This window comes from Marmota monax, unplaced genomic scaffold (genome assembly GCF_021218885.2).
Source record: "Marmota monax isolate L192 unplaced genomic scaffold, Marmota_monax_Labrador192_F-V1.1 WCK01_AAM20220418_F8-fsc00047, whole genome shotgun sequence".
Lineage (NCBI taxonomy): Eukaryota > Metazoa > Chordata > Mammalia > Rodentia > Sciuridae > Marmota > Marmota monax.
The window spans coordinates 10,693,880-10,717,266 of record NW_026692072.1 but is presented as its reverse complement, the minus strand read 5'-3'; the positions used below and the strand labels follow the sequence as shown (position 1 = coordinate 10,717,266).

General features: G+C 58.1%; 1 protein-coding gene across 6 annotated transcripts in view; it reads right to left on the bottom strand.

The window, feature by feature from the left end:
* Positions 1 to 2,591: 2,591 nt before the first annotated feature.
* Prdm11 (PR/SET domain 11) overlaps positions 2,592 to 23,387 on the bottom strand; it is a 76,853-nt gene continuing 56,057 nt past the window's right edge. For 4 of the 6 annotated variants that reach the window (XM_046456555.2, XM_046456564.2, XM_046456550.2 and 1 more), the window contains exons 6-8: positions 16,883 to 17,070; positions 12,290 to 12,916; positions 2,592 to 11,199 (exon numbers count right to left, since the gene is read on the bottom strand). In XM_046456555.2, the coding sequence (XP_046312511.1) occupies positions 9,035 to 11,199; positions 12,290 to 12,916; positions 16,883 to 17,070 (2,980 nt within the window). In that variant the 3' untranslated portion in view covers positions 2,592 to 9,034. Of the gene's footprint in view, positions 11,200 to 12,289; positions 12,917 to 16,882; positions 17,071 to 21,226; positions 23,304 to 23,387 lie in introns of those variants that run through there. The other 2 variants (XM_058583510.1, XM_058583520.1) reach the window with 2 other exon arrangements.

The window sequence follows — 23,387 nt, the reverse complement described above, 5'->3', positions numbered from 1 at the left end:
CCACCATCACGCCCTGGGAAATCGCTTGGGTTTGGACGATCGGTGAGCGGTCAGCAAGGCCCCTTCTGGCTTTGACCTTGGTGATTCTGCGATCCAGACCGACAAAAACTACCTTCCCCACCTACCTCGGCCTCCAGCTCACGCAGAAAACCACCAAACCCGCGTCCTGTGTCCCTGCCCTCTCACCCACATCTGCTCATGTCCCCCCTCCGGTCCCTCCTGGGCCACCTGGTCCTCCGGACAGTCGGCAACACACCTGAGGCTCCGACGCAGCCTCTTCTCATCTGCGTCTTTGCTGAGGGCCCTGGTGATTTCCCGCCAAGAGTTTCTATATTTAGAGTCAGGCAGAAGCTCCTGCGTTTTGGGAGCTCCTGAGCCTCTGTTCTGTCCCATTCCCGGGCAGACACCTGCGGGGAAAGCCACGAGATACAGGTGGCCGGGACCGTGCCTTAGTGTTGGACCACTGCCCCCAGCTCCCCTTCCTCCTGCCTCCAGGGGAGCCCGCACGGACGGTCCCTGGCGGGGACCTGGGCAGACTTCCCGAGCCAGAGACGAAGGCGCCTACTGAGAGGAGGATGGCGGGAAGCCAGGCTGGACCTCGCCATGGAAACCGCCTGGTAGTGGCCACCATGTGACTACAGCCCGGTGGTGGCTTGTCCCTGCTGGGGTGATGGACATGCTATGCCAGTCTCCAGGGCACTTACTGCAAGTTTCTCTAAAATAGTCACACGTGCCTGTCCTTGCTGAGTACCGGGTCAAAGGGGCTACCCGCTATCAGGGATGCGAGGACTGGGTAAGGCCACCTGGGCTCTGACGTCATCCCTGAGAGGCTCAAACGACATGGAGACCCGTGGCTCCTCCTTCTTTGGCATCCCCCAAAGAAATCCTCCATCGGTGGGCTGAGAGGTCTGATGAGAAGTCTGCTCTGGACCCCAAGAGCGGAGGGAAGCCCCTGAAGGGGGTGAGGCAGACAGGATGCTGTTGACTGGATTCCTTCTTTCAAAAGATCATTCTAGAAACTGCCGCGTGGAGCCCTCAGGTCTCCTGAGCCTCCTCTCCAGGGTGAACGCAACTGTCCCCAGAGTTTGGAGGGGAGCTGGGGAGACGAGGGTGGGTGGGAGGGGAACAGACCTTGCCCTCACCACGGGCCTCATGACCCAGGGCAGGGTCTTTCCTCTTCCCTTGGCTCCCGTGATGGAACTCGGACACTTTCCAGAAATGGCTGCAGAGGTGGTGGGCCCTGGGCAGCCTGGAGAGGGCAGCAACCCCGGTCCAACTGGGCTGGTTAGTGGACAGCTGGGCCCCTTTGCTCCTTCGTCCTCTGCTCTCTTTGGAGAAGAAGAGAACTGGAACATTCCATGGGGACCATGAAATGGCTTTCACAAGAGGCCTCTAAATGACCAACAGGATGGGGGACCCTTGGGGCTGAGAGGAAAAGAGCAGACCCTAAGAAGGAGAAGGGGGAGGAAGGAAGGCCTCTGACAGGAGGCTGCTGGGAGGCTCGGGCAGGAGGGCTGGGGTCTCCAGAGCTGTCTTCACTGAGTTGACGCCCACCCTCTTCCTGAAAGAATCTGGATGGGGGCTGCAGATACAGCTCAGCTGGTAGAGAACTTGCCTTTCGCACACAAGGCCCTGAGTTCTAATCCGCAGCACCACAAAAAAAGAAAAAAGAAAAGAATCTGGGTGGAACTCCACCCATCACCCACCCCCATACCACACCACCCATCGCCCACCCAATACCACACCATCCATCATCCACCCCCATACCACAAAACTCATCACCCACCCCCATACCACAGCACCCATCACCCCCCCATGCCACACCACCCCATCACCCACCCCCACACCACAAAACTCATCACCCACCCCCATACCACAGCACCCATCGCCCACCCCATACCACACCATCCATCGCCCACCCCCATACCACACCACCCATCACCCCCCCATACCACAACACCCATCATCCACCCCCATACCACACCACCCCATCATCCACCCCCATACCACAAAACTCATCACCCACCCCCACACCACACCACCCATCACCCACCCCATACCACAACACCCATTGCCCACCCCATACCACACCACCTGTCACCCACCCCCATACCACACCACCTGTCACCCACCCCCATACCACACCACCTGTCACCCACCCCCATACCACACCACCGTGGAGGCAGATGCAGAGGAGAGACCCTCCCCCCAAACCAGGCCTGCAAGTAGAGAATCATACAAGGCATCAGAGGGCAAAACGGGTCACACTGAACCGCAATGGTGCCGTGCACGTCCTCAGAGAGTCTTCTGGGATAAGTACGTGAGGTACATTTATGTATTTCAAGTGGTTTTGGTCCCATTTCCTTAGGCCTCACTGGTGAGGGAGGCCTGCAGGTCACCTACTGGATGTGAGCTCCAATGGGGGAGAGCGACTTACGGTCCAAAAGGTGCCCAAGAGGCCTCGGCGGTCTCCTCCCAACCTGGAGCTGGCCGGCTTCCCCACCGACACCTGAGCCCCTGGGAAGGGGACCATGTGGAGCCACACAGAGACTGGGGTGGAGGCAGGGAGACAGGGATGCGACCTTCGCGAGTAAATTTAAATGCTTTTATTAACAATCATCTTACATACAAGGATAATATGACAAAAGGGACGTTTCTGCGCACATAGTATGATAAACCAACATAGCTCTATTCGTATCCAGTGTTCTAGGTCCCGGCACACAGGTACTATAAAGCGTAGTCTGCAAAATAATAACATCGAGAGGTTTTTTTTTTTTTTTTTTAAGAAAGAAAGTATTAACATATTAATATGTATGTGATAAGAGACTCCTAGGGCCCCCCCACCCCCACTTTACTTTTCCTTTGTGATTGAAATGAAATCCGTCAGCAGCGTGGGGTGGAGAGAGGGAGAGAGACGGGGCTGAAAAAGACGGAATCAGACTGCTGGTTCTTCCCGAGAAACAAAGTGAAGACCGAGGAGCGCCCGAGGGCAGCCTGGCCCGGGTCTCCTTGTCACCAGTGTTGTAACCGGCTGTCCTCCTCTGTGCAGAGGCTGGTCCCCTGGATGCCCCGGGGCGCTCTCTCTCTCTGAGGTACAGTGCATTGTGGGATTGCTACTGGGGATGCCCATCCCCTGGCCCTGGGCGACCCCCTGGAGAGGGAGGACGGCTTGGGCCAGGCCTGGACTCTCTGAGGCCAGGCACTGGAGTGTTCTGAGACCCAGTTGGCAGCAAGTGTGGCTCAGGGAGGGGGCACTGGCAGAACAGACCCGGTCCCTGACTGTGGTCCAGGGGCCTGGTGGAGACTGAGGTATGCTGGTAGGATGGTGAGGGAGTGGGCGGGAGGTGTGGGCAGGAAGGAAGTGCCTTCGTGGAGCTGAAAGGCAGAGGCAGGTCTGGTGAGCAGCAGGTAGCTGCCCTGGGTCCCCAACGGTCCCCAGACTCTCTACCTCGAGGGGAGAGAAACTGGAAGCAAAGGAGTCCTGACTCCTGTCGGGGCTGCCCAGCCCTCCGTCGGCTGCCAGGCGCACCAGGGCCCTTCTGGCTCCCAGATGCCCACCAGCTCACGATGGGCGCTGGGGACCGGCTGAGAGCGGCACCCTGCCCAAAGAAAGTGCATGGGCTGGGGTCCCCACTCAGCCTCTGCCTTGAGTCACAGAATCAGAACAGTGTATGTGAAGGAAACCTGTCACCACGGGCGGGGGAGGTCGCACCCCGTGCAGGAGGAGGGGAACAGCCTTGTCCTGAGTACAGCCGGCAGCTGCGCCGCAGAGGGGGCGGGCCAAAGCCCTGCTTCTGAACTCGAGTTGCCATTGCATTTATGAGTGGGTGGATGTGTCTCTCGCGCCGTTCCCTGTTAGCAGATGCCCCCTGCTCTGGCCAAAAAGCCCCTGGGTAGAGGGTGGCGCTGCGTGGAGACGCTCGCGCCGCCCACTTCACCTCCAGGTTCCTGGCAGACGCCAGCGCAGCGCAGGAGGCACACCCCGGCACACGGCTGTTCTTCAGAGGCGTGGCCTCTAGGGGGCAGCGGTGGCGGCTAAGGGGAGGGGCTATCTCCATCCCTGGGCACCTGTCCTATTGCCACACACGTTGCCCGTTCCCCTTGAGGGAGGGTAGGGGAAGTTTGGGCAGTGGTCCCTCCAACAGGGTCAGCGACCACACCCTATGCCAGGCATAGGCTTGGGGTGGGGGTTGGTAGGGGCACTTCAGCTGGAGCTCGGGGGGTGTCTCCTTCCAACCTCAGACCAAGCCTGTAGAAAAGGAGAGAAAGTGCACCGAGAAGGCCGGGACCCAGCTACCCTCCTCTCCCACACTCGGGGTCGGAGGCCCCACGGCCAGCAAATTGCCCAATGAGCTTACCGGCCACCCTCCTCCAAGGACCTGCCCCTCCCTTGGCACAACACAGCGACAGGCTTCCCGCTGCTCTTCCAGCTCCATAGACTCTATTTTTATATCTATTTAAAACATAGAAATGTATAAATATATAGGATATATTTATAGATATATAGACGTGATTTAATCTTCTCTGGGTGGAGACCTCGTATATGTCCATATATACAATGTACAGGTTGTCAGTATTGTACACGCACACCCCCGCTTCCACGCAGGCCTCCCGAGGGGACTGGATTGCATAGGTATTCCAGGGCGATACCACCTAGTGGATGGATGGAGGAGTGTCAGCTGGAAGAGGAGGGCCGTACCATTTTTCTCCCCAAAGGGCACTTTTTCTGGCTAACATGCAAAGACGACCTCAAAGGCTCCTTAAAACCATAGCTCCAACCACTCAACTGAGGCGCCCTGACCAACAGAGGGAAAGAGAAGGACCTCCCTCCAAGCAGAAAAGGGCTTCCCACATCTCTTGACAAACCGTCTGGAACCCAGTAGGGGGTCTGGACTCAACTGCCCCAGGCAGCCTCCATTCTTGCCTCCAGAGGCCCGCCTGCCTGCTTTGGCCAGACGTGCCTCCTGAAGGCACCCGAGGGTGTGCCTGAGTGCCAGTGTGGTAGAGCCTTCTGCCAAAGTGGGATGCATGGGCCAAGAAGCACAGGCCACTTGGAAATGAACCCATGAGACCCCAAGCCAAAAGCAGCTCTAGATACAGAGTTCCCGTGCCCAGAGCAGGAGGAGGGAAGCGCAAGAGGGTGGGGGTCTCCAGAAGAGACCCACTGGGCTGCCTCTGGAGCCCCACAGGTGCCAGCCCAAGGCCAGGCGGGGCAAATCTGTGTTCATTTCTGTCTCTCCACGACAGGTTCAGCCTTCCACACGCCCCCACCCCCGCCCACTACGTGTTTCTTGATGTCACCGCCAAATAAATGGAATTACAAAGTCCTTTCTCCAAATGAAAGGGCTCACCCAAGCAAGGCAAGAGGAGGGGCCTCAGCAGACAACTGGACTCAGAAACAAGGAGCGGGGCAGAGGGCAGAGACCCCCGGGGCCCACCGACCACAGACTCAAGGACCCAGCCCTGAACTTGGCCATTCGGGGTTCCGGAGCTTGGTCCTGTTCTCATTCCCAGGGAGGCTGGAGAAATAAGGATGTGCCCAGCATCACAAGATGTCACAGGCAGTCATTAAAAAAGAAAAAAGACTGCTGTTTCCGGTGGCCTCCCTGTTCCAACAGGCAGGCAGAACCGCCAGGGGTGTCTGACCAGGTGGGATCTGCAGACGGGGGTGAGGGGCTCCCCTTTCACAGACATTAGATGGCATTGGGTGTCTCTAAGGAAAAGCAGATTGTTTTAATCATGAGGGCCTGTGGCCCCAGGCTGTGCAGCGCAACTACCTGGCACAACTGGTCACCAACCTGGGCCTCAGTCATGACCTCACTGCCCACCCACTTCATGAGCCAAAGAAAACCTCCAACCAGCCACCTAGTGAGGATAAGTCTCAGCTCTAGACACATACTCCCTTCTCAGTCTATGGAGGTCCCTCCTAAGCCAGGGCTGAGTTCAAGGGCTCTGTCTCATCTGCAGTGACCACGCCTGGGAGGCGGGCCACCTGTCCACAGTTTTTATACCTGTTCAAGGTATTGGGCTAGTAAAGCATGTGGTTCCCTGGGTCAGACCTTGAGTGCCCCCTCACCCGGAGCCCATCTCCGGAGGGGAGGAGTGGGACAAGCCTAGGACAGAACCAAGTATCATCCCAAACAGGGTTCACGGGACGGAAGCCCTGAGCCTCCCAGGGAGCACCTGGGCAGAGAAAAGACCTCGTGTGAACTGCAGTGGCATGTCCCATGTTGTTCCCTGGTTACCCCCGTCCCAAGGCGCGGTGGCCTACAGAGAGTCCGCCACAGCCCGGGGCCTAGCTGGGTTGGTGGAAGCTGTGAGCACCTGAGTTTGAGAGGCCCCTGACAGACTGACCGCCACCTACGGGTTCAGCTGCTCAGAGCCTCAAGCCATTGCAAGGGTGTGACCTCCTACTGCCAGGTCCTGCTAGTGGCAGTGAGTTCTTCCAAGCCCTGAGCCAGGTCACTCAGGGTAGGCACTGACATGGGCTTGAGGGATCCTTCCCCCAGCTGAAGACTTGAGCTCATTCTGGCTATGGGCCCTTGGGGGAACAGTCACAGCCCTGACTCGGTGCTCAGGAGTGGTCTGACCCTCCTGGCAGAGGGTCCCCGTGCAGTGGGTCAAGGGAATGAGGGGTAAGGCAACTGTTGGCAGAGGAAAGGAGCCCACCCACTGTTTCTGCCCGGCACCTGAGGCCGCCTTGCCAACCAGCCCTGGTCTCTGCAATGTTCAGTGGCGCTCCCCAGACAGTAGTCTGTGTGCAAGAGGAGACAGGAAGTCCCCGAGCAGGAGCTGGGGAACAAGGGACCTTGTGCTTTGCAACAGAATCCCACTTGACCTTGATGGTGACCCCAGTTAGGCCCAGATGGGAGGAGCTGTGAAGGGAGATTGGGGGCAGGCGAGTGGAACCAGGGAATTTCAAGCATCTGAGAGGGGTTTGGGGCCTTTCCTGCTCTCCCCTTGCTCAGAAGAGGGTGGAGGTGTGCGGCTGGGGGGGCAGGGTGAAGGTCACCAGGCAGGGTGCATTGATTGTTGAAGAAGGCAGCATATGAGGCCCGGCAGTGGGACAGTTGGAGGAACCCAGTTTTGTTTTCTGTTTTGTTTTGTTTTAACATGCTACATCACCATTGAAAACAAACAAAAACATTTCAAAAATAATATATAATATAATATAATATAATATATATATATTTATAATGAAAAGCTATCGACTAGCAGCAATGATTCTAAAGTTATCTTAGCACCAAGACCATGGGGGTGAGAGGAAGGATCTGTGAGGGGAAGGACCGGCGGGGCCAGGAAGGGGTGGTGACGTTCAGTGTTGATGACCTTTCCACTATGGTTCTCACGGTGGCACCAGGCCGCAGACACAAGATAAACCAAGAATAAGGGAGCCACCACAGTCGCAGAGTGTCTGAGCCACGAAGGCCCAGGGCTTGGGGGGCCTTGCCTGTGGCCCGATCTCAACACCCTCCACTAATGGGGAGGGACAGCGGAGCGGGGACGCGGGGTCCAGATCCTCGTCCCTCCCCCAATACGACCTGCGTCCACCTTAGGATCTCTGCATATAAAATACGCACAAATCAGGTGTGGAGACATGAAGAGAGACTTTAACAGCTCAGCACATATCTGAAGACTCCCCTGCGAGGTATACTGTAGTTAAATGACTGAAGGAGCGCGGATCAGACTCCTCACTTACACCGCTGCTTGCCCCAGGGAGTGGGCAAGTGGCCATTTCTAAAGCTTATATTGTGGTTGTGGTGTGTGTGTGTGTGTGTGTGTGTGTCCAAGTTGATGCCTTGAGAATCTGGTCCCTCTTCCTGTTTGCTCCTTTTCTTTGGGACATCTCTACCCTGTTCAAAAAAAGGAAGCTCACAGGCCTAGAAGCACTGCCCAGTCTCCCAGGACCTTCCTGCTGGGCTGCGGAGCACAGCGCCAGCCCGGGGCCCCCTCCCTGGGGACGCTCTTGGAGTGACACGTAACCCAGGGCACAACTTGCATTGACAGCTCCTGCTCCGTAGCTACCTTGCAGGTGCTTGATTATTAAAGGAAAACAAAAATACCCCCCCAACAGTATATGATTATAAAGACAGAGTATAAATAATCCATGTCAATCCAATATATACTTTTCATTTTACTTGTTTTTAGCCAAAAATCGCCGCCCCGTTGGGGGTCTGGATTTGTTGGCTTTTCGTCTCCCAGCGGCCCTGGGTCTGAGTGGGATTCTACCATTTTATCCTCCACCATGGATAACAGGGATGCCCAAAGCCCGCCTCGCCCTTCCCCTGGATTGCAGGCTCGGCTGTAAGGCCCTTCCGCCTTCCATAGAACGGGTTCTGTCTTTCAATCCAGGGGCCTGGAAGGAGGGAATGGACAACCAGGGAGGAGAGGTGACGGGTGGGGGCGGGGTGGGTTCACAGTACGACCAACACCTGTGTTTGTGGGACAGCGAAGGAAATGAGTAAATCAAATCCATCACACTGAAGTTAGGTGGGGGAGGAGGACACCTCAACCCACAATGTGGGAGTCGGGGACCCGGTTCAGCGGGACCAGAATGTCAACGAAGAAGCCAAGAGCCACGCCCCCAAACCCCACCATTAAACCCAACAGAAAAAATGGCGAGAACATAAACCCCAAGCCCAACCCAACTCCCTCCACCCCCCAGCGGAGACAGGAACAGAGCGAGCTACCTAAAGGCCGTGACAGAGACCCGTCATTTAGCTCATGCTGTCGGTGACTGTCGGGTGGGAACACGCGGGGCCCAGCACATGCTTCTGTGAGTGGAAACGGGTCGCCACGTAGGTGCAAGCTGCCAAGTGTTGCAGACAAGCGTCGGTTTCCGACGTCATTCCTTTCTGAAAGCTCCTAGTAGCTTCCGGTGGACGTGTCACCTTGGTTTTTTAAAAATTTTCAGTGTGGGTTTTATATATATATAATATAATATAATATAATATAGATTTATATAATATATCAAAGCTTATGAGTATAGATTAAAAAAATATTCAACAGCTTCGTGGACTCTGCAGCCGGGCTCCTACATGTCTGGGTAGAACTCGGACCCGTGGTCCACGGCCTGCAGCGCCGGCTTCTGCTCCAGGGCCGACATCCTGCTGAGGACCTCGGCCGACAGCGCGTAGCTGTTGCCCGACTTCTCCTCAAACCAGCTGTCCAGGGCTCGCTTGGCATCGAAGTTGGCGATGGGCGGTCCGTTGACCGCGACGGTCAGCAAGTCGCTCAGCTGCTCCAGGGTCAGGCGGGAGCGGTGGTTCTTGCGGACCCTCTGAAGGGCGCTGCGGCCCTTCTCGCAGCAGGCGGTGGACGTGGGGAGGACCTTCAGGACCTGGATGATCTTGTTCAAGAGCGGGAACCTCTGCTTGTACTTGCAGACGTGGCTGATGAGGTCTTTGAAGCCGTTTTTGGTGTAGTAATCGGCCTTGAGCTCCCGCCACTCCATCAGCAGGCTGCCCCGCGGGTCCAGCCCCTCCTTGCCGAGGTCCCGGGAGAAGGTGGGGATGGCCTCCAGGTGGTCGAATATCTGCACCATGTCCTCCTTGCCGTAGCTCACGAGCTCCTCGCTGCTCCTGGGCCAGGCGGCCAGGTCGAACACCTGGCAGGCCTTCACGAAGATCCGGCTGCGGGAGTCGAACCTCTGGGCCAGGATGACCTGGGTCTTCTGACAGATCTTCTCCCTGATGGACTGGAACTTGGCCTCGGCCACCCTGAGGTTCTTCACGGCGATCCCGTTGAAGCTCTCCCGGAAGTTCTCCTCGAACTCCTGGAGGTACTCCCCCGGGGAGTCGGCCAGCCGGCTGATCTCCTGGATGGCCTCCTCGATCTTGTCGTCCACCTGGGACACCAGCAGGTACTCGCCCTGGAAGACGTAGGCCAGGCGCGAGAGGACGGCGATCACGTCCAGCAGGAAGTAGATGAGCTTGACCGACTGATAGTCCATGAGGAACTGCAGCAGGGCCAGGGCGATGGCCGAGGCGTCCGCCCGCTGCGTCTGGCTGCTGACGTCCTTGAGGTGGGCCACCACCTCCAGGTAGTCCTTGATGAGGGCGTTGAGGACGTTCTGCTCCCCGATGACCCAGCGCACGGCCCGGATGTCCCCCAGGAACTCGGTCTCCTCGCAGAGGGTGGCAGCCGTGGAGCGCAGCTCGCACAGGAGCCGGGGCGAGTAGCGGTAGAAGCTCAGCAGCTGCTTCAGGTTGTTCTCCAGCTCCTCCAGGCAGGGCAGCTCCTTCCCGCTGATGGCGTCCAGGATCTCCAGGTGGGGCCGGTGCACCATGAAGGGCAGGCACAGCAGCCAGGGCAGCGTCTTGCGGATGGTCATGAACATGCTGGCCCGCAGGCTGGCCGTGATGTTGGCCCCGTCCACGCCCAAGCCGACCGTGGGCTTCTCGTCCTGCAGCCGGATGCCCAGGGTGGTGAAGGCCCGGTCCAGCGCCTGGAGGTAGCTCTCTGTGCTGGAGAAGCCCAGCTCCTGCAGGGACAGGAACTCCGTGGCCGGGGGCCCGTCGCTGCTGGTGTACTGGACGTACACGGCCACCGTGTCGGCCAGCAGGTCATCGCTCTGCCCGTCCAAGATGATGCTGAGGCACGGGGACTGGCGGATGCGCTCCACCAGGTCCTCCCGCAGCGCCCGGGCGATGTGGTGGACCAGCACCTGGCAGTCGCCCTCGTTCATGTACTGGTCCACCACCTTGAGCTCGCACTTCCTCAGCAGCTCGGCCAGCGGCCGGAAGTCCAGGTAGGGCCTGCCCTCGAGGGCCAGGTGGTAGGCGGTGTTGAAGAGCAGGGTCATGTTGCGGCACATCTCCTCCGTCTTCTCGGGGTGCATGCGGAGCTTGTAGAGCTGCAGGCACTTCTTGTGCAAGTTGCTCTGACTGTGCAGCTTGATGGTGTGGATCTTGAACTGCTTGGAGCCGATGATGAAGGCCGAGGTGCGGGAGGACTGCACCGTGTACTGGCGGCACACGTGGCACCACATCTCGTTGAGGGTCGGGGAGTACCGCAGGAACCAGAACTTCTTCAGCCACTCCTGCTTGAAGCGCCGGATCCGGCGTCCGGTGGCGGAGGACATCTTGGACGGCTCGTCGGTCGTGGTCATCATATCGTTGGAGACGGATTCATCGGCCGAGTCGACCTCCTGGTCATCGTCCTCCATGATGGCGGGGCCAGAGACCATGCTCTCGGAGGCTGGAAAACAAATTCGAAAGAAGCACTTACACCCTGTGGCAAGAACGGGGGTTTCCCCGACAGCAACAGGAAACAGCGCCTAAAGGCGAGACCTCACCGCGGCCTGTGAGGGATGGAACCCCAGCCTGGAGTTCACCTCCAAGCACTCTGTTCCCCACAGGTGACGCTCCCTCTTTGGGGATGGTCCAGGTGGCCTTTGGCCACCGCCCACCATGAAGGGCAGGCACAGCAGCCAGGATGGTCATGCCCGCCCTCCGCCCACCCGTGGGTGCTCCGGAGATTGCAACGTTCCCCATCAACGGAGAAGACAAACTGGAGGAGCAAACTGTTGGGGCACCCCAAACAGCCCCAGGTCACCCGTGGAGGGCTGGGGACTTGTGTGCCCTCCACTAATGAGGTCAGAGGAGGCCTGCTGCCCCGGAATGAAGGCAGCGTGGCTCTGGCCCCGTGTGATTTCAGGGTCAGAACGCGCTTGAGCTCAGATGTGAGCTTCAGGACCTGCACCACCTCGTTGGGAACTCGGGGCGTGGCTGAGGGGCACGAGGAGCCCGTGCGCAGGCCAACCCGGCTGCAGAGGGGCACTGATGACCCGGCCTGGTTCTCAACTAGCTCCACGAGATCCAAGCACCAGCACAGAAGGGGCAAAGCCATGCAGCTGGTCACCCTGGACCCCAAAGTCCCATCCTCTGAAAACTCCAGGTGGGGAAACAGGACCATGAGGGGAAGAGCAGACCCTGGCAGAGGACAAGGCCACGTTCCAGATCTAGATTGGGGGGCGTGCGGGCTCCCCAGAGGGACACCCTGCTGGGGCATGGAGGAGAGAAGCTGGGCTTTGGGGTGGCACCCTGGTGGGGCCATCAGAGAAAGGCAAAGGTCAAGAACACAGCACACCCCCCTCCTGCAGCGGAACGGCTTTTATTGACACAGAGCAGCACGTGAAGCGTCCCAGAGCCACGACGGGCCTGCCATCGGCACCTGAGGACAGGGCGCCTGGGGTCCCCAGAGGACAGCTCCGACAGAGGCCCACGGCCCCATCCACGCAGCCCCGTGCGCTCCTCCCTCGGCAACAGTGGCGTCCACACCCGCTTACCTGTGGGGTCAGAGAACTCTGGGAGCTCCAGCACCTGGGGTGGTAACACGGGGGGCTCTGGGAGCTTCCCAGACTTCAGCATGTCCAGCTCGGCCTGAAGCTCCCGCACCTTCTTCTTGAGGCGGATACAGTTGGGGCAGAAGGAGGTGGTGGGCAGCTCGTGGGCATCGGACGCCAGGGAGGCCTCAGCGGGGCTGTCGGCCTTGAACGACGAAGGCTCCTCTTCCTCATCCTCCAGTGGGCCTGGCTCCTTGGCAACCCCCGGGGGGGTCTTCCAGTCCCCGTCCCCCTGGGTCCGGCTGACGCTCTGCATGCTGTGGGTCATGGCTGTGGCGCACCGGCCATAGGCATCGTCCTGGTACTTGGGGACTTTCCTGATGACCAGCGAGGTGCTCAGTGCCAGCTGGTGGGCCTCCACCTTGGCCGATTCCAGAGACGCCTCCAGCACGTCCTTAAAAATGAGGTCGATCTTCTTCTTCTTGGCCTGGGGGTGCACATCCCCCTCATCCAAGCCACGCTTGTAGGGACTTTTGCCCTGTCTCAACACAGGGAGCTGAATAGCACCCCTCAGGTCTTCTGGGGTGTCCAGAGCCTGCTCACACTTCTCCCTCTGCAACCTCTTCTCTCCTAGGAAGGAAAACCAGGGTGTAAGGAAGCGGGGACAGCCCCCAGCTGAGAAACCAACAGAAACAAAGCAGACCTTCTGTGGGGTCACTGGCTCGCCCTCTAAAGGAGCCTCCTGGGGCAGGCATGACAAAAACGAGTTGGTGGGCAGTGGGGACTCGTCCTAGGACCCACAGAGCAGTAAGAACTTTTTTGAAAAAGCAGTTTCAAAGAAGCCTCAGGTGTGTAAACTCTACACTTACAAGTTGGGGGAGGTCTACCGGGAGGTAACTGTGTCTTCTTTCACCCTTTCAAAGTGGGTGGGTGGGAGCACAGCCCAGAGCTGAGTGAGTACTAAGCCCCCAACCCCAGGCGCTTCCCCTCCAGCCCTCGCCATGAGAAGACGCTGCTTTGACTTGGTAAAAGGTTCACAGGCGACGCAGAGCCCCGCTCCTGCCTTCTCCGCGGCTGTCCTGGAGATGGCCCACTTAGGGGACAGTCCACCCCTCACTTCTGTCTCTTGTAACCCTCCGAGCAGTCAGAAGACTGGGAACATGTGAGCAAGTGTGACCTGTGGTTCTCACTGATGACGCAGGCTGGAGGGGGGAGGACAGGACACCCACAGTTGCTAAAGACTCCAAGTTGGCGGCCTCCAAAAAGATAAAGGACAAGGTAGTCACAATGACTGAAAGCCATCTCAAAACACAGCTGTTTCCTTACCTGACACAAGATGTCTATTTCTATCCTGTGAATTACTTCAATTCTCTCTTAATTACGTTGGGATACTTTAAGCCTTTGATGGGTTTCCCAATAGTAAGTTGTTTCAGCCTCATCCTTTACAAACAGCCAGCCGCAGGTCATACGGACACAGAAGTGCTGATGACTCCTGAAGGGGAGATGCTCAGGAAACAGAGGACCTCTTCAGTCCTCAGAAAATTCTAACAGCTGTCTGTGGAGCTTAGAAATCTTAAAGGCTTCTTAAGGCCGGGGCAGGGGCAGGGCCCTGGCTGACGTGACTAGGAAATGACTTGACCTGAATATGCACTGAAACCCGGCTTCTCGTGGCGGGGCGGCGAGAGGCTGAGGGATCTCCATTCGATGTTCCATGCTGGGGCGGGTGATATGCCCTGCCCCAGGTCCAACGCCAGGTTTCCCACAGTGACCACACAAAAAGGAGGGACCTGTCTGGATGCCCTTGTCATTCTCACATGAATGCTTAGGGAATAGCCTGTCTCCAAGGCTCCCGGGACGGGATGGCTCCCCTCAGCCTACATTTCTCTATCAGCTGGGCTACAGAGCAGAGGAGAAATGGAGAGCACTCGCTAAAGCAAGACCCAACACACCTGTCTTATGGATCAGAAAAAGCACTGGCCCTTTTGGGATATCCACACATCCAGGGCTGCCCTTCCCCCTTACCAGGGACCGGACAGCCAGCCCACAGCTGGGGAGGTGGGGAGGTCCAGGCTGCAAGCCACCAGGGACTCCTCAGGCCCTCGTGGGAGGACCAAGCCTGTGCAACATGCTAGGGCAAGCGGGAGGCTGCTCTGGACTTCAGGCCTTCATGAAAAACAATGTGAGCTTGATTCCAAGATCTCAAGGAAATATGGGGGGGCAGCCCAAACCTCAAAGTAGATCAGTAACTTGAAATCAATCAAAGAAGAACTTTTTTTGAATATGAGCATGAGATCCACCCTGTCCTTCAATGATAACCACAGGGAATAACTGAGACGCTCTTCAGGTAAGCTGCGGGTTCCAAACAGTGTCCCTGCCCGAGAAGTACTCATGACTCCTGCTCTGGCCTGACTGGCATATTGTTAGGGTCTGTAGACAAGTCAGGATGGCGCCTGGCATTTTGCCAGAGGGAGTGGTTTGTGAAGTGACGCCAGCGAGCCATTAAGTGTGGAGATTCCTTATTGGTTGACTGCTGTATCTAGTTTATGCTAATTAGATAAGCTGTGTGGAATGTATATATACCCCTCCTGTCCTACAATAAACGGCTCCCACTCCTGCTGTATCCATCTACACAAGTTGCTCACCCCCCCCCCCCCCCCCCCGGTTACTTTGCTGCAGCCGGACTGCGGCAGCATATCACTCTCAGTGACAGAGAAACCTCCTTCAGGGAGTGCTCAGAAGGGATCTCCTTCAAGAGCAGGACTAGCAAGACCAACCTAAGCCACCACTAAAGTGCCAGGATCAGCCAAAGCAAAAGCTACAAAGAGACATCTAAATGCCACCAAGCTCCATGACTGGACCCGAGGGCTTGGTTCAGGGCCGAGAACATCCACAGCTGTGGCCCTGTCCCACTGTGGCTGTCAGCGTCCTCCCCGCTCCCCACTGCTCAGCCTGGCTGGCCGGACACTGCTTGCTCCTGGAGCTCCACCCGGCTCTGGACGTCCCCCTTCAAGTCTGTCTGCCACGCTTCCTTCAAGCCACCACTCCTGAGTGGTCCCCTTGTGTCCCAGCTCTCTGAAGATGGATGTTGCAGCTTGAGGTGCTTTGGAGAGGTCACTGGGGGTGGAAAAGGACATTACACGTCCAGAAGAAGGTCCTGGCCAGGGGATGAGACCTGCATCCTCAACAGGACTTCCCTTGCTCTCCTCTTCTTTGGGTGGCGTGACTCTTTGGAAACGTCTTGATGTTGTCATTCACTTCTTCTTTTGTCCATGCAGCAAAGAGTGACTGAGGACCCACTGAGTTTCACACACTTTTACAGGAGGCATCGCCAGAGGTCAGGTGGATGCCACCGTAACCTTTCCCCCGGTTCCAAAGAGGACAAGAGGTAAGAATGACTACTGATCCCCTCTCACTGCCCACCAGGTACCTTTTACCAAGCCAGGCAGCAGCTTGCCCTCGGTTTCCAGGATCTGCATTGTTCTGACTTGTCTTTAAAGACAGCTTAACCTCAAGGAGTCACCCGACCCCTTCCCATCTGCTCCAACCATCTTCCCGATTGACAGACTTCACATACGCGGCTGGTCAGAAACACGACATGGTGGGGCTCGGGCACAGCCTGGGCTCCTGGGCCCAGATGGACTCTGGGCATTTGGATGTATGGCTTTGATGTAAGAAGGTCCCCTGGAGAGAAGGACCAGACTCGCTAGTTACCCTGGCCAGGCTGAGGGTGGAGTGAGAAGGTGCAGGGCAGGGCTGGGCAGTATTTTAAACCACATTCAAATGACTTGTTTACAGGAAGCCCGGACGACCAAGCCGCCGGCCTCCCAGGCCTGCGTCCCCTGCCCAGCCCTCCTGGACTCTCTCCGGAGCAGCTGTCCTTTTACATCAGTTCACCAGGTCAGCTGATCATGAGACCAGCAGGAAGCGGGGACGAGACTGATTTTGTCTGAGAAGCCACCAGGTTGGAACTCAGCACCTGGAGTCACAGTTGTGGGACAGAAACCCAGGCTGCCCTCCCCAGCACCTGACCCAGGGTGAGTCACCGCATGTACTGGTGCCGTTGGTGATGGGATAATCATCTACGTGGGGTTGTCACTGTTAAAGGTCTGCACTGGGGACTTCACCCTGCTCTACCCACGGTCCTCACTGGCTCCCCAGAACTCCCACCCCATGCTGGAGCGGAAGCTGCCCCAGTCGTGAGGGTTCCATGGGAGCGTGTGGAAACCCAATTAGCCCTCGGTGAGCATGTAGCAGATGTCGTCTGTCCTTGTGACTGCTGAGGTGTCGGCAGTGTGACATCTTTCCATCACTTTGAGCTGGGGAACGGGTCAGTGGATTAAGCCTCCTCCCTTGGCCGTGGGGTCCTCTCTTCCCAGTGCTCTGAACTGTGCGGTTGGGGTTTCTGAGACCACCTTGCAGGGGAGGGGACACCCTGGGCGGTCACTGCCTGGCCTGGAGCACGGCGCGGATCTGGGCCATCTGAGGTCCCGAATGGCCCCGTCTTCCCGCGGCTGGGGCTTGAATCTGCGCCTCCTTGGTGTCCTCTGGAAGGCCCGGGGGCCCGCAGAGGCCAGGGCATGGCCTCCGCACACTCACCTCTGGCCAGGTTGCGGTGGATGGTCTCCTGGGACATGCTGTGCAGGCGCCTCATGTAGTCCTGGCTGTACCAGACCCGCAGCCGCTCCCCGGGCCGGATGTCCCTGCAGGCGCGGAAGTAGATGCGCTCGCCGTGCTGGAAGGCCAGCAGGTTCCGCTCCGTCTCCTCCCGGGAGATGACCACGTACCTGGGGGCGAGGGCAACAGGTGAGAACCGCGGCCGCCCGGGGAGGGCTGGGCAGGGCTGGGCGCAGGCGCGAGCGGTTACGAGTCACAAGTGCACGGGCACCGGCGAGGCGGGTGAGGCAGCTGCCCTTCTGGGGAAGGGTCCTGTCCTGCAGGTGCCGTTCCTGGGACGTCAAGCCCATCCCTGGGCCTCTAGGAATCTGTTCCCAGGGACTGTCAACAGCCCTGCTTGCCTGCGTATTTATGGTGAATGTCAGATTTGGCAGCAGATTAGAGGTGCCTGGAACACATCGGCTCCTCCGCCAGTCACTATTTTTTTCCCCAGCGCAGGGATGTCACCCGGGGCCTGGTGCCTGTGAGGCTAGCATTCTCTCACTGAGCTGCAGCCAGCTCCTTTACCGCAGGGGTCCCTGACCCTCACAGGCTGCTGATGGGAAAGGTGGGTTCTTGGGGCTGTTTTCAGTGTCTCACAAAACCTCGCAGAAAGAACCCACAGGGCAAGGGTGCCCAGGACCACATTCAATGAATGTTAAAGATCCAAAGTCTTTACAGAGGGTCCCGTGGGGACAGAGGAGGTAGGGGACAATGAAAGGTTGGCAAACACTGCTTAATCTAATTAAATGATTCAAGGTACAGAGAGTGAGGCTCCGAGAGGCTAAGTAACTTGTCCAAGGACACACAGCCAATAAACGGGAGGTGCAGCTCGGGGGGCCTGTGCTTTCCCACCATCACTATGGCTTCCATGTGGGCACGTAAAGCACCAACGCGGCTTTAAAATCAAATAGTAAAACAATAACACGCATATTGATACAGGTAGCAAGGAAGGCATCTCCCAGAGTGGTCACCCGCACAGCCCTCCCCTCTGGGAAACAAACTGGCAACACAGACCCAAGGCAATAAGATGCCCAGCAGGCGCGCCCACCTCACAACCCACGACGCACGTGGCTCGCTATTTACAAAAGTGCAAAAGCTCAAATATCTGAATTTCAAAAGCCAGAGTAAATGAGGGTCCATTCCACGGTGGCATGTTACTCGTCCCCAGAAAAAAATGTTTGCAAAGAATCTTTTGTCACATGGCAGAACCGTGCTGAAACAACGCAGAGCAAGAATAACAGGAGGGAGGGCTATTTATGTTGTGGTTCCAATCATGCTTTAAAAACCGGCCCCTGTAAACTGCTTGCAGGACGCAGAGCCGTGTCCTAACAGTATGATCCATGATGGTTGGATTTTGTTTGTGATTTTCAGTACTTTACAGGTTTCCTCAATAAGGCGTCTGTTGTTTTTACTATTTATATCTCCCACGTAGAAAGAAAAAATATAGACAGATGCTCATTCCAGCAGCGGTGGTAGGCACAGGGGCCAGCAGCACTGAGGGTCTACACTAGAGATGACCCAGGGTCAGTGCCAGGATCTTCACGTCCATCCTGACCTCACCTAAGTCTGCCTTGGAGGTGGGCGTGGCCTTAGAAGGGGTCCACTGGGACCCAGGGAACCGTCCACTCTGGCAACGGAACGTAGCACAGAACTCAGAGGAACTAAGAACGAGACAGAGGGAAGAGAAGGAAGAGAACCCCGGCTTTGGCATCTTTCCCCTTTAGAAGCAAGTCACAAGCTCCACCCTGGAGCAAGAACTTCATCTTGTCCAGGAACTGGGCCTCAGAGCTGTGAAAACCACGTGGTTATCTCCACGCACCCAACCTTGATGGTGTGAGCCAAGAACTTAGAGCCAAGAGGATCTGGGGCCCGGAGATATCATCCCTGGTCACAGCTCCCCATCCGAATTCTCCTACGGCAGAGCTGTCCTTCTCTCCATACGTGCCCACATTTTTTCCTGAATATATAAAATAATTTCCAGTCCCCAATTTAGTTAGACTCTGCAATTTGACATCCAAAAATAATCAACCTAGTAGTTTGCACAGAACGCAACTGCAATAGCTCCAAACGTTTCCCTCCCGGCTGCATATGGAAGGCGACCCCTCCATTCATTCTTGTTCTCAAAAGTCCCTGGGATCACAGAGCACAGGGGAAGGAGACCACTGCCCCTTGTCCCCTCCTGCTGGATTCTTCAAGCTCAAAAGGATGGACTCATTTCCCCATCACTCAACTTTCCAAGGAAAAGACAACCGAGGAACAGGTAACAGGGATCAGGGTCCATTTATTCAAAAGAGCAACTTCTGGAATTTGTCATAAGGTTTAGGAAGATGTGCGTCAATCTCCCCTTCCATCCCCTGGTGCTTTTCTACCCAAGAACCAATACTTTGACAGAGCACCCCAGGTCTCTGAGTAGATCGCAAGGTATTTTCAAAGACAGACCCCAGTGTGTTCCGCATCTGGGGTTTGGTGTTAAACGTGGCATTTGAAATAAGACCTAGATGGCAGCTCTCGGTGAGTGACCACAACAAAGTCCCCTGCCGAGATCGTGTTGATATGATTTTCGAGGTAAAGCGAATCCTCTCGTTATGTCTGCCTTTTTAAGTATTCTGGGCTAATACCTAGTGGCCTGGTCCAGTCTCAGAGTCCTGCTGTCCCATCACCAGGGTGCAGGTAAGCAAGAGCCCTCCCTGCAGAGCACACGGCTTCCAGGGAGTGAAGGGTCTGCGATCTGAGCTGCCAGGTCACCCCCTTGCTGGAGAGGAGGCCTGAGAAGCAGGCAAGAGCTGCCCAGTCAGGGCTGTTGGGCAGGGCAGAGCTTACTGGCCAGCAGTCCAGATCGTACCGGAAGACTCGGGCACCTCTGAAGGGGCAGGCGGGGGTTCTGGGTGGAATCCTTCATGGGGTTAATGGGTGGTTACATTCCTGCTGGCGTTGGGTCCTGGACAGATGAGCACAGAGGCAATCCCCAGCCCTTGCCCACCATGTCTTATCAAGGGCGCATGTTTTCTAGCTGGGTCAGGAAATGCCTGTCGGTTCCCACTTGAGAAAAATGACCCACCAGGCACCCCCTTCTTTAGAGGGGACCTGCGAAGGCCAGGCTCAGACCTGCTGCCCCCTCCACGGGGCAGGCAGATCTGGCAAGGCCTGGGAGTGGGCCGGACTCTGTCTCCTTACATTAGGCCTCTGGGCTGGGAGGGACCTTAGGTCCTGCACCCGCCCTCCAGGTGGTCACCTGGCCTTGGACAGGACACCTCCCAGCCCGCCTCTGGAGGCCACCTTCATGGTTTCCCGTTGGAAGCTGGAGAAGGCCCCAGCTCACGTCCAGCACACACCGTCCGCTTCCTCTTCCTGTTCTCACGTGCTGGCCTCCCAGGCCCCACTGACGTCAAGAAACGGGTGTGGCCATCTTTTCCATCCCAAATTATCATGAGTTCCCCCTCCCTGGCCCTTTGCTCTGACCTCCATTTCAGGTTCACCGCTTCCAACTTGTCCTCTTCCTGACCCAGGGCCAGAGAGGAGCCAGCCAGTCACACTGACCGTGGGGGTGAAGGGAGACCCCAGGCCCACTTCCACAGCGTCTCTGCCCCTCCTGGAAGTGGGGAGCCTTGATCTCCACGGCACCCTGCCGAGGATGGTCGGATTCCAAAGCCAAAGGTAGTTAGGGTCATCCAGAAAGGGGATTCCGGGCCAAGACCTGGGGACTGCTGCCTGGGAGAACCTGTAGGGTGGGCAGCAGGCCAGGGCAAGGCCCAGGCCCACTCTGCCGAGGACACTCCCGGGGCAGCCAGAGGAAGCCACTTCAGCCACTTTGAGAAGCCCTGGATCTGGACGTGCAGGGCCTCACCTGCAACAGACTCACAACAGGACCAGCAGGGACATGTCCCCCCGAGGTTCAGGTCTCAGGGTCCTTAAAGTACCCTGATGCTCTGGACTCTCCTGGCAGAAAGGAGGGGATCCTCCCTGGGAACCCTAACTTTTAGGGGACACAGGACCAAATCGCTTAGCACCATCGCACTTCAAGGTGCATCCCGATGAGACATAACCAAAGGTATCATAGGTGGGTGCTCTGCCTCCCTGACCTGGCCTTCTGTCCCTGTCCCTGAAGGCCTCGCATGGGGCTGGGCACCGTCACCTGAGTGTGTGGAACCAGGGCGAGCAAGGGCCTCTGGAGCCCTCTCACCAGCAGGCTCTCCCCTGTCACCTAAGCCCTGCTCTGGGGCCTGGAAGTTTCCACAGGAAGCGAAGAAAGAGAATACACAAAGAAAGATCCTGGACCCGGGTGTGTTCAGAGTGTGACATTGATTTCTTTTTATTGCCATCTTAACAAAAATGCTCGGGAGGCAATCTTGGGGTCCAGCATGGGAGAGCAAGGCAATTCCGGGCAATGACCCAGCCCCTGGCTGTCGGGCAGAGAGCGTCCCATGTGGGGACAGGAGCCCCCAAAGGACCACAGGGTGGGGTGGGGCCGAGGGCACAGGGACGTGGCAGGCGTCCTGCACTCTCCCTGTGTGGGACGAGCTGGGTCTGGGCTCACAAGCAGTGCTCCAGGAAGGGCCTGGGCAGGCGCTGGTACAGCAAGCCTCCCAGCCCCGGCGGTGGCTCTCGGGGACAGGACGAGAGGGGGCGGGTGGGCAGAAAGAGCCGCTGGGAAAGAAGATTTCCTTCCCAGGCCAGGGAGCAGCGGGAAAGAGACAGAGCTGGGGAGCACCTGTCCCCAGCCACCTGCCCCTTCCCTCCCTAACATGAGAGCCCAGGTGTCCCCACCCCGATGGGAAGCACGAAGCCAGAGCTGTGTGGCTGGTGCGAATGCAGCCCGAGCAAGCAGAGGCGAGGCATGCTGGCACGTGGGACGGGCTCGGTCCTGCTGGAACTGGAGGCCGGGCTGCCTTCTGGCTCCCGAGACCTGGGCCTGCCTCTCCCTGGCCCCTGGCCGAGAGCATTAGGGCCAGGGTGTGTGGTAGACGTGCCTAGCACTGCCACCGCTCTCCCGACCCACCAGAGGAGACAAGGCAGGCGCAGAGGCCAGGCAAGGAGCAAGCCCCCTGCTCCCCCGACTCCAGATGTGGCCTCTGGACAGGGGAGCTGGACAAATGTACACTCCCGGCCTCCCACCAACAAGCTGTGTCACTTGTCATCTACGAATGCACATGATAAAGAGAATGACGTCCGACTTAGCTGCCTCTCAGGCTGTCCTGAGCACGCCCTGAGATCACATATATCTGCAGGTGCAGGAAGAGCATAAAGTGCTCCAAGAACGTAAGATAATCTCCCTGACATCACCCGGTCTCCACCCGACTCCACAGAAGGCAAGCACAGCAGCTGAGCACGCGCACTGCACGAGAGCAAGCCAGGGCCAAGGCAGGGCGCCCCCGGGGCTCAGAGCCCTTGTGAGGTCAGGACAGACTCACCCGCCCGTCCTCCAGCCACGCCCACTAGGAAAGCAGCAGAATCAGGGACCCGGAGGTCATGAGGTTGAGGCAGGGCCCTGAGGCTCGAAGCAGGGGTTCCCTTGGGATGCCCCCCTACACTCATGCCCGCTCCCCGCCAGGCTGGCCGCTGCCACCAGATACCGACCAGGAGGAGGAGGCGCCTCCGGGCCAAGCAAGCAGAAAGCGGGGGCTTTTCTTGGACGTTGAGCCTCTGGCAAAGAGGAGGGAGGGCCGGACACAGGCTCCCAGAGCATGGGGAGCGGCCTGCACTCGGCGACGGGGGACAGCGCCCCGGAGTCCTACAGGGGTCATGGGTCTCGAGGCCAGACGCCTCCCTCCAGCTCCTCCTGGCACAGGCTGGCCGGGCTAGAGGCTGTGCTTTCTCTTCCGAGACCTGGTAGTCCGAGTGGGGGCTGGTGCTGGGGGAGCTGGTGGGGGGTCCGGCGGGGGCACCTGGGCCGGGAGTGCAGAGCCCGTGGGGGCCGCCCCTTCTGGCCCCTGCCGTGATGCCTGGACCCCGTCCCGGATCTCTGCCAGCGTCTGGCACATCTGACCGACGCGGCTGCTCAGCTCGGCCATGGCCCGGCCGATGACGTGCATGCCGTTAGCCATGTCCTGGTGCGCGGCCACCAGCTCCTGGCAGAGCTGCCGGAACACCTCGGTCTGCTGGGCGTGGACGTGGAGGAGCTGCCAGTCGAGGCCGGGGGTGGGCGAGCCTGGGTGTGGCCGCGGGGTCCTGCAGGTGGCCTGTGCCTGGGGCGGGGTGCGGGGCAGGGCCTCCGGCTTGGGGCCCAGAGTCTCGGACTGGTCTGAGGAGGAGGAGGAGCGCAGCAGGGTGGGCCTGGCCAGGGGGGCCTCTTCCTCCGGAGACCGCTGCAGAGGCAGCCGAAGAGGCTGGTGCGAGGGCCCAGGCACCTCTTCATCTTCATCGTCTTGGGGACAGAAGCAGAGAAGGACAAATGGTTACCACAGGGAGAAAGGGGCGGCCCTGGGCGTGAAAACCCCCAGGCACCCCA